Raw genomic sequence first — 12,655 nt, forward strand, 5'->3', positions numbered from 1 at the left:
CGAACGCGGTAAATTGACGGAGAATTTGACGCCGGAATATTCAGAACATCGGCACGATGATCGGCGTTTCCCGGTTTGATAGGAGAAGAATTTTCGAAAGATACGTAAATTGGCACGAGATTTAATCACTGCTTTGTGAAATGAACGGCGCCTTAATTTTTAATTGGACTCAATTTTTGACTTGAAAAATTGGAGTATTATACCTTCTGGATATCTCCTAGAGATTTGGATACGATCGAAGGAGGCTCGTACTCCATGTTGTAAACCGTGTTGTGCTTGGCAATCTCGAACCTCTCCTCGTCCCCCACGAGCGCGAACCCTTGCTCCCCATGGACCGCGTCGTCCTCGACTTGCATCTCCCCTTTGCTCACCCTAAGAGGCACCGCGAGCCGGACGAGCCGGCAGATCAAGCTCGTCACGGCCACGTTGAGACATGTGACAAAAACGATGCCCAGGAGCTGGGCCCCCATCCGCTTGATCCCGGTGTTGGTGGTCGTCCTGTTCTGGAGGCCGTAGGCGAGCTCGATGTACTTCTCCCAATCAAGCACCATGTAGAAGAGGCGACACAGCCTCGGCACGGCAAAGAATCCGGTGAGGATGCCACCCAGGGTGCCGGCAACCGCGTGGGTGTGGAGAACGGACATTGGGTCATTGACCTGCCTCAGGAGCCCGACTTTGTCGTGGAGGACCATCATCATGTACCACGGGACGCTCCCGGAAACGACTCCCATGAGGATCGCCGCCCAGCCTTGGACCACTCCTGGCACATCACGAACTTGCGTTGTGTTAGGTGTTCACCGTAAAACCTATTAAATTAGTGCCAATTCACGTGTTATCCAAAGATATTTAACCTAGGAGTGATGCAAACCAGGCCGGTGACCATGCCATTGACCGCACCGGCCACGGAAGGCTCGCCAAATAGGAAGGAGTCGAGGATCAGCCACATCAGCGAGCTCGTGGCGGCGCACACGTGCGTGTTGAGGACAGCCAGAGATGTGACGCTGCTGGCGGCGAACGGGGCTCCGCCGTTGAAACCCGTCCACCCCATCCAAAGCAGGCCTGCCCCTGCGAGCATCAATATGAGGTTGTTGGGAGGGAAATTTTCCCTGTCCTTGTCTGCTCTTGGACCCACCTAGACAATGGAATTGAAGGCAAATTTGAGTTGATTAACGTGTGAAAATGGGATGACCGTAATGATTTGTAAACGAAGTGAGTGATTTTAGATTGAATTTTAGTAAGTCGAAGGGCTTAGTGAATAGATATCACTATACTTTGCATATGATATCTAACCCCATACTTAGTTTTCTTTCATATGTACGTGCAAAACACGATCGGACAATAATAAATCACTACATAACCCCGATCACTTTTGCAGTCCTGCTAATGTAAGATCCAATATATTCTCGTCAAGTCCTTCGGTCAACAAATTTTGGTATCAAGTCCTATTATTTCTAATGATGTTATGATATGATATGTTGCACTCCGACTCAAATAAAAATGGGAAAAATGACATGACCGTTCTTCTATCTGAAGGGTGCAATCTCAAATATAATTGACATTAACTTGTCATGAAATGATATGCATGTTACACGAGAATTAAAACAAATTTTGACGAAATCAGTGTCATCAAAAAAGATCTAACATATGTTTTTCTAGGGTTTCTTACCCAGTAGGCAGCCGTGAATCCGCCAACACCAGAGGAAAGGTGGATCACATAACCTCCGGAGAAATCAATCACTCCAAGCTTAGCCAACCATCCATCCGGGCACCATATGGTATAAGCGGCTACCGTGTGCGAACATGTCAACCACAATGGCACAAACACCATCCATGCCCTAAAGTTCATCCTCCCCAGGAGGGCGCCAGCGACCAAGATCAACGTGATCACCGCGAACACGCCTTGGAAGAACACCATCGTCGCCGTCGGGAACAGCCCCACGAAGGCTTGCCCCAGTAGATACTCCTCGTCCAGTGTCACGCCCAGTTCCCCTAGGAAGGGCGCCAGCCTCTCCCCGAATGACATTCAGTAGCCCCATCCGACCCAGCAGATGAGGACCGCCGCGAATGCGTAGAACGCCATGAAGGCTGAGTGCACAGCCCACTTCCCCTTCACCATGCTCCCGTAGAGGATCACGAGGCCCGGGATGCTCTGGAGGCCGACGAGGGTGGCCGCCGTCAGCTGCCACACGTTGTCGGCCTTGTTCAACCACTTGGGGCTCGCCTCGTCCGGCAAAAGGTTCGCGGGGAGCGCCATCGGAGGGAACGAGCTGATCACATCTCACTCGGACTGATAAATAAGAAACGGTACCGGGACCGAGAAGTCGGAACTAGAAGATGGATGTAATAGCGAAGATAGGCGTCACAGTTTAGAGAGAAGTGAGAGGACAATGTGCCCTAAGGACATTGCTTGCAAGTGTGCTTGAATTAGATTTAAGGAACAAAGGTCGGGTCGGGGAATGAACAAGTCGGATCATTTAGATTTGGTCCTTGGGCATATAACTCGATCAAGAAATGCCATATAGAAAAGGTTCAAAATGGACCCATCAGGCATCAATTGACTCCTTCAACGTCTCCAAGGAATGGCAGTGGCACTCACCTTGTTAAACATGATTAATCAATTAATTAATTTCTGTTCTTGGATAGTGACCACAAAAATCAAGATGACATGAAGTGGTGTTTCTTTCATAAGGTGACTTAATTGCCTTGTTAGGTCGTGCCGGCGTTGAATGGCCAGGTTAATTGCGTGATCAAATTGGTAAAAACAATTCTACGCGTTCCTTTTCATCCGATAAGATGAGATATTCTCTCACTTTTTTTCTTGGTCAAATAGTAATCGATCGATCTTCTGCTGTTTCATCTGATAGTCATACTTGTGATCAAAAGATACAGTTAATAAGGAGAATCCTTTATACCTAAGAAGTATGGGAGACAGTGTCAAAACAGTCCTAAAGTTATTGCATTAGTGTTAATTCGGTCTTAAATCCTTTTTTTTTTTTGTGCCAATTCAGTCTTAAATCTTTGGCCTCGGTGCCAATTTAGTCTTATACCTTTTATTAAAGCCATTTTTTTTTTGCCAGTATTGATGCCAATTAGTCCTAAACATTTTGCATTAATGCCAATTCGGTCTTAAACCTTTTGCATTTATACTAATTAAGCCAATTCGGTCAATTGGGAATACAAAAATGTTTAAGACCGAACTAACATCAATAAAAGGTTTAGGACTAAATCGACATCAATAAAATGTTAAGGACTAAATTGGCACAAATGCAAAAAATTTAAGATTGAATTGGTACTAAAAAAAGTTTAGAATTGAATTGGCACTAATGCAATTGATTGAGGACTTTTTCGACACTTTACCCTAAGAAGTATGGGAGAAGTGTCGAAAAAGTCCTAAAGTTATTGCATTGGTACCAACTCGCTCTTAAACTTTTTTTTTTGTGCCAATTCGGTCTTAAATCTTTTGCATTGGTGCCAATTTAGTCTTATACATTTTATTAAAGCCATTTTTTTTTTTGCCAGTATTGATGCCAATTAGTCCTAAACATTTTGCATTAATGCCAATTCAGTCTTAAACCTTTTGCATTTATGCTAATTAAGTCAATTCGGTCAATTGGGAATACAAAAATGTTTAAGACCGAACTAACATCAATAAAAGGTTTAGGACTAAATCGACATCAATAAAATGTTAAGGACTAAATTGGCACAAATGCAAAAAATTTAAGATTGAATTGGTACTAAAAAAAGTTTAGAATTGAATTGGCACTAATGCAATTGATTGAGGACTTTTTCGACACTTTACCCTAAGAAGTATGGGAGAAGTGTCGAAAAAGTCCTAAAGTTATTGCATTGGTACCAACTCGATCTTAAACTTTTTTTTTTGTGCCAATTCAGTCTTAAATCTTTTGCATTGGTGCCAATTTAGTCTTATACATTTTATTAAAGCCTTTTTTTTTTGCAAGTATTGATGCCAATTAGTCCTAAACATTTTGCATTAATGCCAATTCAGTTTTAAACCTTTTGCATTTATGCCAATTAAGTCAATTCGGTCAATTGGGAATACAAAAATGTTTAAGACCGAACTAACATCAATAAAAGGTTTAGGACTAAATCGACATCAATAAAATGTTAAGGACTGAATTGGCACAAATACAAAAAATTTAAGATTGAATTGGTGCTAAAAAAAGTTTAGAATTGAATTGTCACTAATGCAATTGATTGAGGACTTTTTCGACACTTTTCCCTAAGAAGTATGGGAGAAGTGTCGAAAAAGTCTTAAAGTTATTGCATTGGTACTAACTCGGTCTTAAACCTTTTTTTTTGTGCCAATTTAGTTTTAAATCTTTTGCATCGGTGCCAATTCAGTCTTATACCTTTCATTAAAGCAATTTTTTTTTTTTGCCGGTATTGATGCCAATTAGTCCTAAACATTTTGCATTAATGTCAATTCGGTCTTAAACCTTTTGCATTTATGCCAATTAAGTCAATTCGGTCAGTTGGGAATACAAAAATGTTCAAGACCAAACTAACATCAATAAAAGGTTTAAGACTAAATCGACATCAATACAATGTTAAGGACTGAATTGGCACAAATACAAAAAATTTAAGATTGAATTGGTATTAAAAAAAGTTTAGAACTGAATTGACACTAATGCAATTGATTGAGGACTTTTTCGACACTTTTCCCTAAGAAGTACTTAGGATAAATACAATTTCCATTCTTAAATTCACCACCGTGTTAGCCCTGAAGATATTCTAACTAGCTTCATCCTTGACTCGGTGCATGCGGGATAAGAGAAGTAGTGAGAGTCCTCACTGAGTCATGTACTCCATTATTACCAAAATCTATTTCAAGTAAATTTCTAGCAATACACACACACGCGTAGACGTACATACACCAACGAGTATAATCTCCCGATGCTTTAAGATCTCATAGTAACAACAACAAATGTACTAAACTATTAGCAGGAGTAGAAACTACAGCGATTAAGAAGTCGCATCATTCCAAATAGGAACCGGCCAATTCATGGATATACCAACCAACCACTTAAGGCGGAAGAGTAATAGACCGGACCAACCCACAAAAACGAAACGGTCTCTAATTAACAAGTCATCCGTAATATCAAATAAAACATTTTCGTCTTTGGTGAATTAAAAGGAAAGTTTGTTTTGTAAACTCCGAAAGAAATATTGTCCATGTGTCATGGATTATACATGACCTACTATATATGTTGAGATGCACTTGCTAAGCAAATTGGACTGCATCTCCCTGAAAAACTTAAAAGAATGAATTACGAGCTTAGTAAGTCAAAACTATGATGTCATAGATGTCACACACGTACGTATATATGCCAACGGATTCAGCCTTGCTGATTATCTTACATACATGCGCCTTAACAATATTTGAAGTTTTCCAGACCATGATGTTGTTCGACTTGTGAACTATTTCCTTTCGATCGTTCCTTTCTGGATACTGTACAAACATCAATGTGCTAGATACGAGATAAAAAATGGTTAAATCAGATATAACTATGGATCACGCCTCAATTATAAGCACAGGGATCTGAAACCTTACCCATAGCTAGCAACAAGAAGCGCAAAAATCGGGCACGGTCTTTTCACTAACTTAAATGTCTATTCAAAACTCCGTTTGTTTGGCAATTTTTTTTTTTTTGTCAAACAACATTTTCCTCATTTTTCGATATTCAAATAACTTGATCCTAGGCTGAGCTCGAGACCCTAATACCCATGCTTAGGTACTTGGTAGCTCTGCCCAAGTACCTAGCTCTAGCACCCAAGTCATTGGCGCTTGGATTTGGGTCAATAGAGGCCTGACTCGAGTCCATTGAGGCCCAGTCCAGGTGTGAGGAGCCCGTCCTTTACCCCATTTCACTGATGCTAGGGGGGTCCCACGATGTCCCAGGCCGTCGCGTTACTAATGGACTCTCACTTAATTTGTTATAAATTATAAATCGGGAACACATGCGAGAAACACTATGGAAGCCTTAAGGAGGGGCACACCACATAAATCGAAGACATGCACGCACATAATTAGGGTAGGTCTTAATAGGGTTTATCTCGCACACCTGTCATAAAATCATACATTTACACGTAAGCTCCAACCCACACTTTTTTTCACACCGTAACACAACTCATGCCTTGATTCTTTAGATGCTATGCAACCCGACACCGCAACAAGATAGCCCAAGAAAGTAAGACATCACACGCCCCACGCACGGACAAACACGAGCAAAAACCATTACTCACACTTCCCATTCACCATGCATGTACACGATCGAGCCCCCCAAGGGTTAGGCGACTCAAATTCAAGCCATTCAACAGAAATTCACACAATCGAACCACACAATCAACATAACCATGACTCACAATCAACATAACCATGACTCACAATCAACAATTCAAGCAATGGATCATCAAATTAAAGTCGCTTCCTAGCTCATGCAAGACGATCTTCATTTTTAGATAACCATTTCCAAAATACCGTATCGTGGCCAATCGAACAATAAATCAGCAAGTAAGTAGAAGATTTATAAAGTTCACTTGTCCCAAGATAGAAACTAAGCGATGATGAAGTCGATTCACGGCTGAACGGAGCTCGAGTCTTCCTTTGGGTTGCGGGGCCGAGAGCTCGAGGGAGAGGGACGAATGGCATCGAGGCTTGAGTGACAAGTCGGGGTCATAGGGGTGTTGCCGAGGTAGGGTGTCCGCCGCCGTCACTGTCCATGGTGAGCTTGAGCGGATGAGAAGGGCCCGGCGTGGATCTCTCGGGTGAGGGGCGGATCTCACGAAGGGGAGGGAGGCATGCGCGAAAAGGAGAAGGGGAGGAGAGAAATGAGGAAGAGAGAGAAAGGAAAGGGCTTATATAGGGGGTCTTAAGTGGGTTCGGTCACGATTCAATTCGTGTTTCAATCGCGCTCTATTTCCAGGACAAACTCAACCGGATCAAAACATAATCTTGTAATATTGTCCACAACTCATAATCTCATGTGACATAACATTAAGCCTCAAAATCACAATTTATTTAACTTCAAATAATTCATCATTTGTCACATAATTGTCATTACAAGACTCGTTTCGCTTGCTAATTAAACAGACAAAAAAGTTCGGGCCATCACACTAGGTCCACAAAGGCCGGGTTGGGACTGCGACAGCCATGTCCAGCTACCCAACTCCCATGTTGAAGTCACAATCGCCCAAGGCTTGGTCCACACAAGTTGTGCTCGGGATTCCAGTGCTCGTGTCAAAGTCCTTGCAGCCCCGCCCGGGACCTCGATGCCCGTGCCTTGGTCCCCACAATCGTGCTTGGGTGCCCAACAACCATGCCTAGGTACCCAGCTCCTGCGTCCAAGCCACCGGCTCTCGGGCTTGGTATTTCGACCGCCGAGCTTAGGTCCACAAAGGCTAGGCTCAAGTCCCTCGAGGCTAGGCCTAAGACCCGATGCTTGTGTTTGGGACATTAGTGATCGTTCCGAGGTACGCACCTAAGTCAACGACACCCGAGCCCGACTCCATCAAGACTAGGCCCATGTCCTTGGCACCTATGCTTGGGTTCCCGGTGGCTGGGCCCGAGAAACCTCGACTCATGCGAATGGGATCCGGGTGTCCTTTATATCATGCAAACAGTGCATCTCTCCTTAGAAACAAAAGAAAGTTTTCCTTTATAAATGACGAATTGTTATTCCCAATTCACTTTCGAATTTCATCCAAATACCACAAACAAATGTTTTCCTTTTCCCGAAAAGTAATTTTTTTTTAAAAATATTTTCTAGAAATGTCAAATATCTGCGAAACAAATGCAGCCCGAGTGTTGATATGAAATTAACAAACTGTCGTAATCAAGCTGAATGATTATAATAAAATTGCTAAAAATAGTTTAAAGCGCGCACCAAATTCCTTGGCGGTCTCACAACCCTTGTACGAAATTCCTTCTATACCTCATTATATAGTCCAAACCCTAACACGATTCCTTTTGTGTAATGGGAACCACACGACTTTCGGCCATATGGTTGTTCACATTCATTTTCCACCCAGGCTATAAAATAAATGATTCTCTAACGTCGGATAAAATAAAACAAAATGGCATCTTTGTGCTCTTTCTCACCTATAAAACACCAGAAATAGGTCGGTCACCCGAATTTTACGGTCGTGCTCCTATCATTTCTCTTTGACCATAAAATTTCCATCTTCACGACCATTTTTCCGGCGAAGGCCATGTCTGAATATCCATGGGGAACGACAAAGTCAAAGGTATACGTGAGAGGAAAGATTGCACAGGCTGTCTCTAATGACTAATACGCAATCGTTGGGAGACATTTGCACGAGGAGCTAGTTTATCGACCCTTTTCAGACTATCCCTTTTCATTTTTACGTAGAAATTCAACTCCGCAAGCTTGTGACATTCATTCGCTCGTCGCCGGCAAACGGCGAGTGTCTCAACCAATTCCAAACCTTTCTCTCTTTTTAAGTGCAAAATGTATTGTATGTGGGTCGAAGATAGAGCCGTCGATTCGGGTCCATGACCTATTTTTTTACTCATATTTTGTACAAATAGGTTGTGTATGAGTTGTGAGTTTTTAAAGGGCAAAATGAAAATGGATCGAAAAATTTAAAGTTGAATTAGATGGGTAGAAAATGGGCTACATAGTTTAACCCATCTTCGACCAATCTAAAAAAATTAAGTGGTTGGACTTGGCGTGGGTCAATGGGCGCCAAGTATATCAGTTTATATTTTTTATCTTTATTTTCTAAACTAAAAGAAAGAAAGAAAATTAAAATTAAAAGATGTAAAAAATGTTCAAGAGATGGAGTGCCGCCGCCATCGCCGGTCGTTGGAGAGAAAAAAAATGGAAAATAAAATATAAAATTAAAATGAAATACACCTTTTTAAAAAATAAGAAATTATTTTTTTTATAAAAATTAAAAAAAAACTTATAAAATTTTTCTCTAAATTTGTATTGCATGAAAGTACTTTAGCGATATTTTTTTTATTGTCAAATTATAAGAAAAAACTATTCGGTGATTTGGTTAAATATAGAAGTGTTTAACTAATACGGGGTCGGGAATGGGTGGGGTATAGGTTGGGTCAAGTCACGCATGAAAATGGGTCAAAACGTGTCAATATGGATCAAAACGTGTCAACATGGGTCGAACCATATTCGACTAGACCCGACTCACCCGTTCGACACCTCTAGTCGTAGATACCCTGTGCTTTACCCTAATCCAAAAATCCTTTTCATGTTGATCTTCCCTATCTTTTATTATCCTTTGTGCGATGACAGCTTAATTTCTTTGTGAACGGACCAATATCCAATGCAGGTAATTTTTGGTACTCATCATACTCCTAAATTCTTCATTTGTGAACCGGCAGACGTGGAAAGTCAAACTTACAATGTGAACTTCTCTTTAAACAGGGAAAAACTTGGATCAAACTAAGGAAAATTGGTGGTAGATATCAACCCTATCTGCAATGAATTTCAAATGCAGCGGTTCAATAAATTACTCACCGAACTCGTTTTGAATCTCGTTTTCCTCTGCGTCGTCAAAGTCACGTTCGGTGGGAGAGAATTCGAAGTAGGTTTACAGATTGGTCGCACAGAGGAACCCTTGGCCAATTTGACATTCTTCTCCGTCATTATATTTGAATGAAAAAGATTTGACAAAGACACCTCCAGAAAACCCGTCCAGATAAATTCTAGTAGATGCGTATTTGACCGTCTGAAACGTGTTCTTTGTTCCAAATTTCCCAGTCTAGTGTAAATAACGAAAGAGATAGCCCATCAGATGACAACCTTTGGAGACTTTCAGAATAAGAACTCGTGCAAGAACTAACTGGGGTTGTATCGTCTCAGCTTCTCTCTCTCTCTCTCTCTCTCTCTCTCTCTCTCTCTCTCGCGCTGCGTCGATCAATATGAATCCGATAAGAGGGGATGCGTTAACTAAACAGCAGATTGATGAGTTCCAGGAAGCGTTTTGTTTGCTGGACAAGGATGGAGATGGTAACCCTTCGTTTTATTTGTTTTTGTACATGTATTATTATCTTTAAACCATCTTTTCGTGTACTCACTTTGTCTGTTCGCTAGCTTTTTTCGATTCATTGCTATTGCTTGATCTGCTTCTTCATGGGGTGTGCCATACAGTTCTCCGTGATCATTTCGGGGTATTGAAAATATGTGTGTCTGACAGCGTTGTCCGAATCGTTTACACCATTGAAGATCGACCGGCTTGTTGAAAGTTTGATTTTTCCCATTTTCATGGTGCTTTATGACTTGAACCTCGGTTGTGAAATCCTGAATGCTAACATGATGATAGTGTGTTTATTACATGAGAATACAACAACTGCTTCAACCTTTTCTGATCTCTCTAAGCAACTGTGTAATTATGATAGATTCATCTTTCTAGTGCAGAAAACTGATTTTATGTGATAAATTTTATGATTCCTCCTTGAGAACATAGAAATATTGTGTGAATAAGGCATTCTAATTATGATATTTCAATACCCTAAGCGTGTTTATTGGCTTGCTTGGTAACTAGGTTCCATTACAATTAAGGAATTGGCAACTGCAATAAAATCCTTGGACCAACATCCCACAGAGGAAGAACTTCAAAGCATGATCAATGAGGCCGATACTGATGGCCATGGGACAATAGAATTCGGGGAGTTCTTGAATCTTATGGCCAGAAAAATCAAGGTAGTATCTTTGTGCACTGGTCTATATATCAATCGAAATAGCTAGTTTCGCTTAGATTTCATATTCGCAAGTACTTGATTGGATGAACATGTATGCATTGGTGATATCTATGTTTAGGAGACTGAAATCGAAGAGGAACTAAAGGAAGCTTTTAGGGTCATTGACAAGGATCAAGATGGCTACATATCTCTTAATGAGGTTTGTATTTTTTTCTAACCCTAAATCTCCTTGTTCAGCTTATAATTCATCAATTGTAGCTTGTTGGTAGCTTAGAGCAATTCCTCCTGACCAAACGACATTAAAAAGAAGGGAAGGTGACAGAGAAATCTTGAATGAAGTTTTATGAACGGAATTCATACCCGTAAAATCTCGACCTTTAACGAGGAATCCCATTTTAGGTAAGTATTATTTCCAGACCCGTGAAATATCGCACTAACCGCAAAATGTCCGACATAAATTACCAGCTTATTGAGGGTTCTTATCCACTGTATTATCTGTAGATGAAAATAAGAACAAATAGAGCTACTTTAAACGTGAGAATATGGCTTGTTTTTCTCTGTGCTTTCCTTCTCTTCTCTAATCACTCAACTGATCTTGAACGACCTTTCTGTGGTTAGCTTTATTTACTCTGCTCGACGTCTCTTTCCTTAATTAGGGTTTTCAACACGATCCACTTAGTCTTTGGTTTTCTACCTAAAAGTTGCAAACCCTTTACTTATCTTCCTTCTTTGGGACTGGACTATATTAACCTTAAAGAACCAGATATTAACATGAAGAAGGGAGAGAGAGGATGAAAGTCCCTGACAAAAGTTTTCGCTGATACTTATAAAATTCTTGTACTTGTTGCTTCTCTCGAACTTCACGATGTTTCGAAGAACTTCCACTGATCTGCGCAGAAGCTTGCTGGGGAAGACCCTTCCTATGCTTTAAGTCGGTGAACCGGAAGATGAAGACAAATTCAGTGTTGTATTAGTGTGATTATGCGAGACCTAGAGAACTTACATGTGTTCTCTTCTACGTATACACATGCTCGTTCGATCATATTAAAATCGCCCTGAGTGATTAATCTATTTGTAGTAAATATAAAGCTGAGTCAGTAAACACATTTATGTCTTTGGACTTGAAACTCCTCTTAATCGGTGGGTTAATTGCAGTTGAAGCGGGTGATGATCAACCTGGGAGAAAAGTCGACGGAGGAAGAATTGGAAGAGATGATGAGAGAGGCGGATTTGGACGGTGATGGCCAAATTAGTTACGAGGAGTTCATCAGGATGATGCTAGCTTTCTGAAAGGACAAGCGCAACTGCTCATGCTTCATGCATTTCATATCTTAATGAATTTTTAAGAATCTATGTTTGCTAAAAACTCTACATCCTATTCTTGCATATTCAATTGTATTTTTTTTTTACGAGTTATATGATCATAAAACCCTAATAAACAGGAGGAAATATCATGGGAAATTAGCATATATCGTTTTCCGTTTGGTAACTTATTGTGTATCGCAGATTCAATGTGCTATTATGTACCATCTATTTCTTGTTAAGAGATAATCGTAATTAAGTTCTATGATGCTATAGGTTTTGCTCAATTGTACTCTATTTTTAGAACTAGCAAATGTGCACACGTTTTACGTCTGCAAGTTATTGATATTTAAAGGATTAAGTATATTGCAACATATTTCAATCGTTTAATAAGTAACCGAAATCTTCATAAAGAGAAGTATTTCGAGATTTGAAATCTTTTTAAGAAGGTTTTTGTAGAATAAAAAAAAATATCTGAATCCTATTATTGGAATACTTTAAAGATAATGTAGAATTATGAGTTTGCACATTCTTCCATGAATATCATATTTGTAAAAACAATGGAGACCGCTCACCGAAAAATTGGAGTCTATTTTTACTTTGTACAATAATAGGGTAGATCAACAACTAGAAGCAGATTTATGTGAT

At 40.5% G+C, this 12,655-nt stretch overlaps 2 protein-coding genes across 2 annotated transcripts; one reads left to right on the plus strand and one right to left on the minus strand.

Annotated features, from left to right (window-relative positions):
* Nucleotides 1–192: 192 nt before the first annotated feature.
* LOC115743857 (ammonium transporter 2 member 4-like) lies at nucleotides 193–2,405 on the minus strand. The gene is given in 3 exon segments (XM_048282709.1): nucleotides 193–763; nucleotides 850–1,132; nucleotides 1,667–2,405. Coding segments are annotated over 3 exon segments (1,437 nt in total). The 5' UTR covers nucleotides 2,255–2,405; the 3' UTR covers nucleotides 193–197.
* Nucleotides 2,406–9,834: 7,429 nt separating this feature from the next.
* On the plus strand, nucleotides 9,835–12,294 carry LOC115743985 (neo-calmodulin-like). Its single transcript, XM_030679043.2, has 4 exons — nucleotides 9,835–10,013; nucleotides 10,549–10,706; nucleotides 10,824–10,904; nucleotides 11,861–12,294. The coding sequence occupies exons 1-4, from the start codon at nucleotides 9,926–9,928 to the stop codon at nucleotides 11,993–11,995; spliced, it is 462 nt and encodes a 153-aa protein (XP_030534903.1). The 5' UTR covers nucleotides 9,835–9,925; the 3' UTR covers nucleotides 11,996–12,294.
* The last annotated feature ends 361 nt before the right edge of the window (nucleotides 12,295–12,655 follow it).

This window comes from Rhodamnia argentea, chromosome 1 (genome assembly GCF_020921035.1).
Source record: "Rhodamnia argentea isolate NSW1041297 chromosome 1, ASM2092103v1, whole genome shotgun sequence".
NCBI classification, from domain to species: Eukaryota; Viridiplantae; Streptophyta; class Magnoliopsida; order Myrtales; family Myrtaceae; genus Rhodamnia; species Rhodamnia argentea.

Coding starts and splice junctions, on each gene's coding strand:
- LOC115743985 (XM_030679043.2), top strand. CDS start 9,926: ATGAATCCGATAAGAGGGGATGCGTTAACTAAACAGCAGATTGATGAG. Junction 10,707..10,823: donor TTATGGCCAGAAAAATCAAG/GTAGTATCTTTG, acceptor ATCTATGTTTAG/GAGACTGAAATCGAAGAGGA. Junction 10,905..11,860: donor GCTACATATCTCTTAATGAG/GTTTGTATTTTT, acceptor GGTTAATTGCAG/TTGAAGCGGGTGATGATCAA.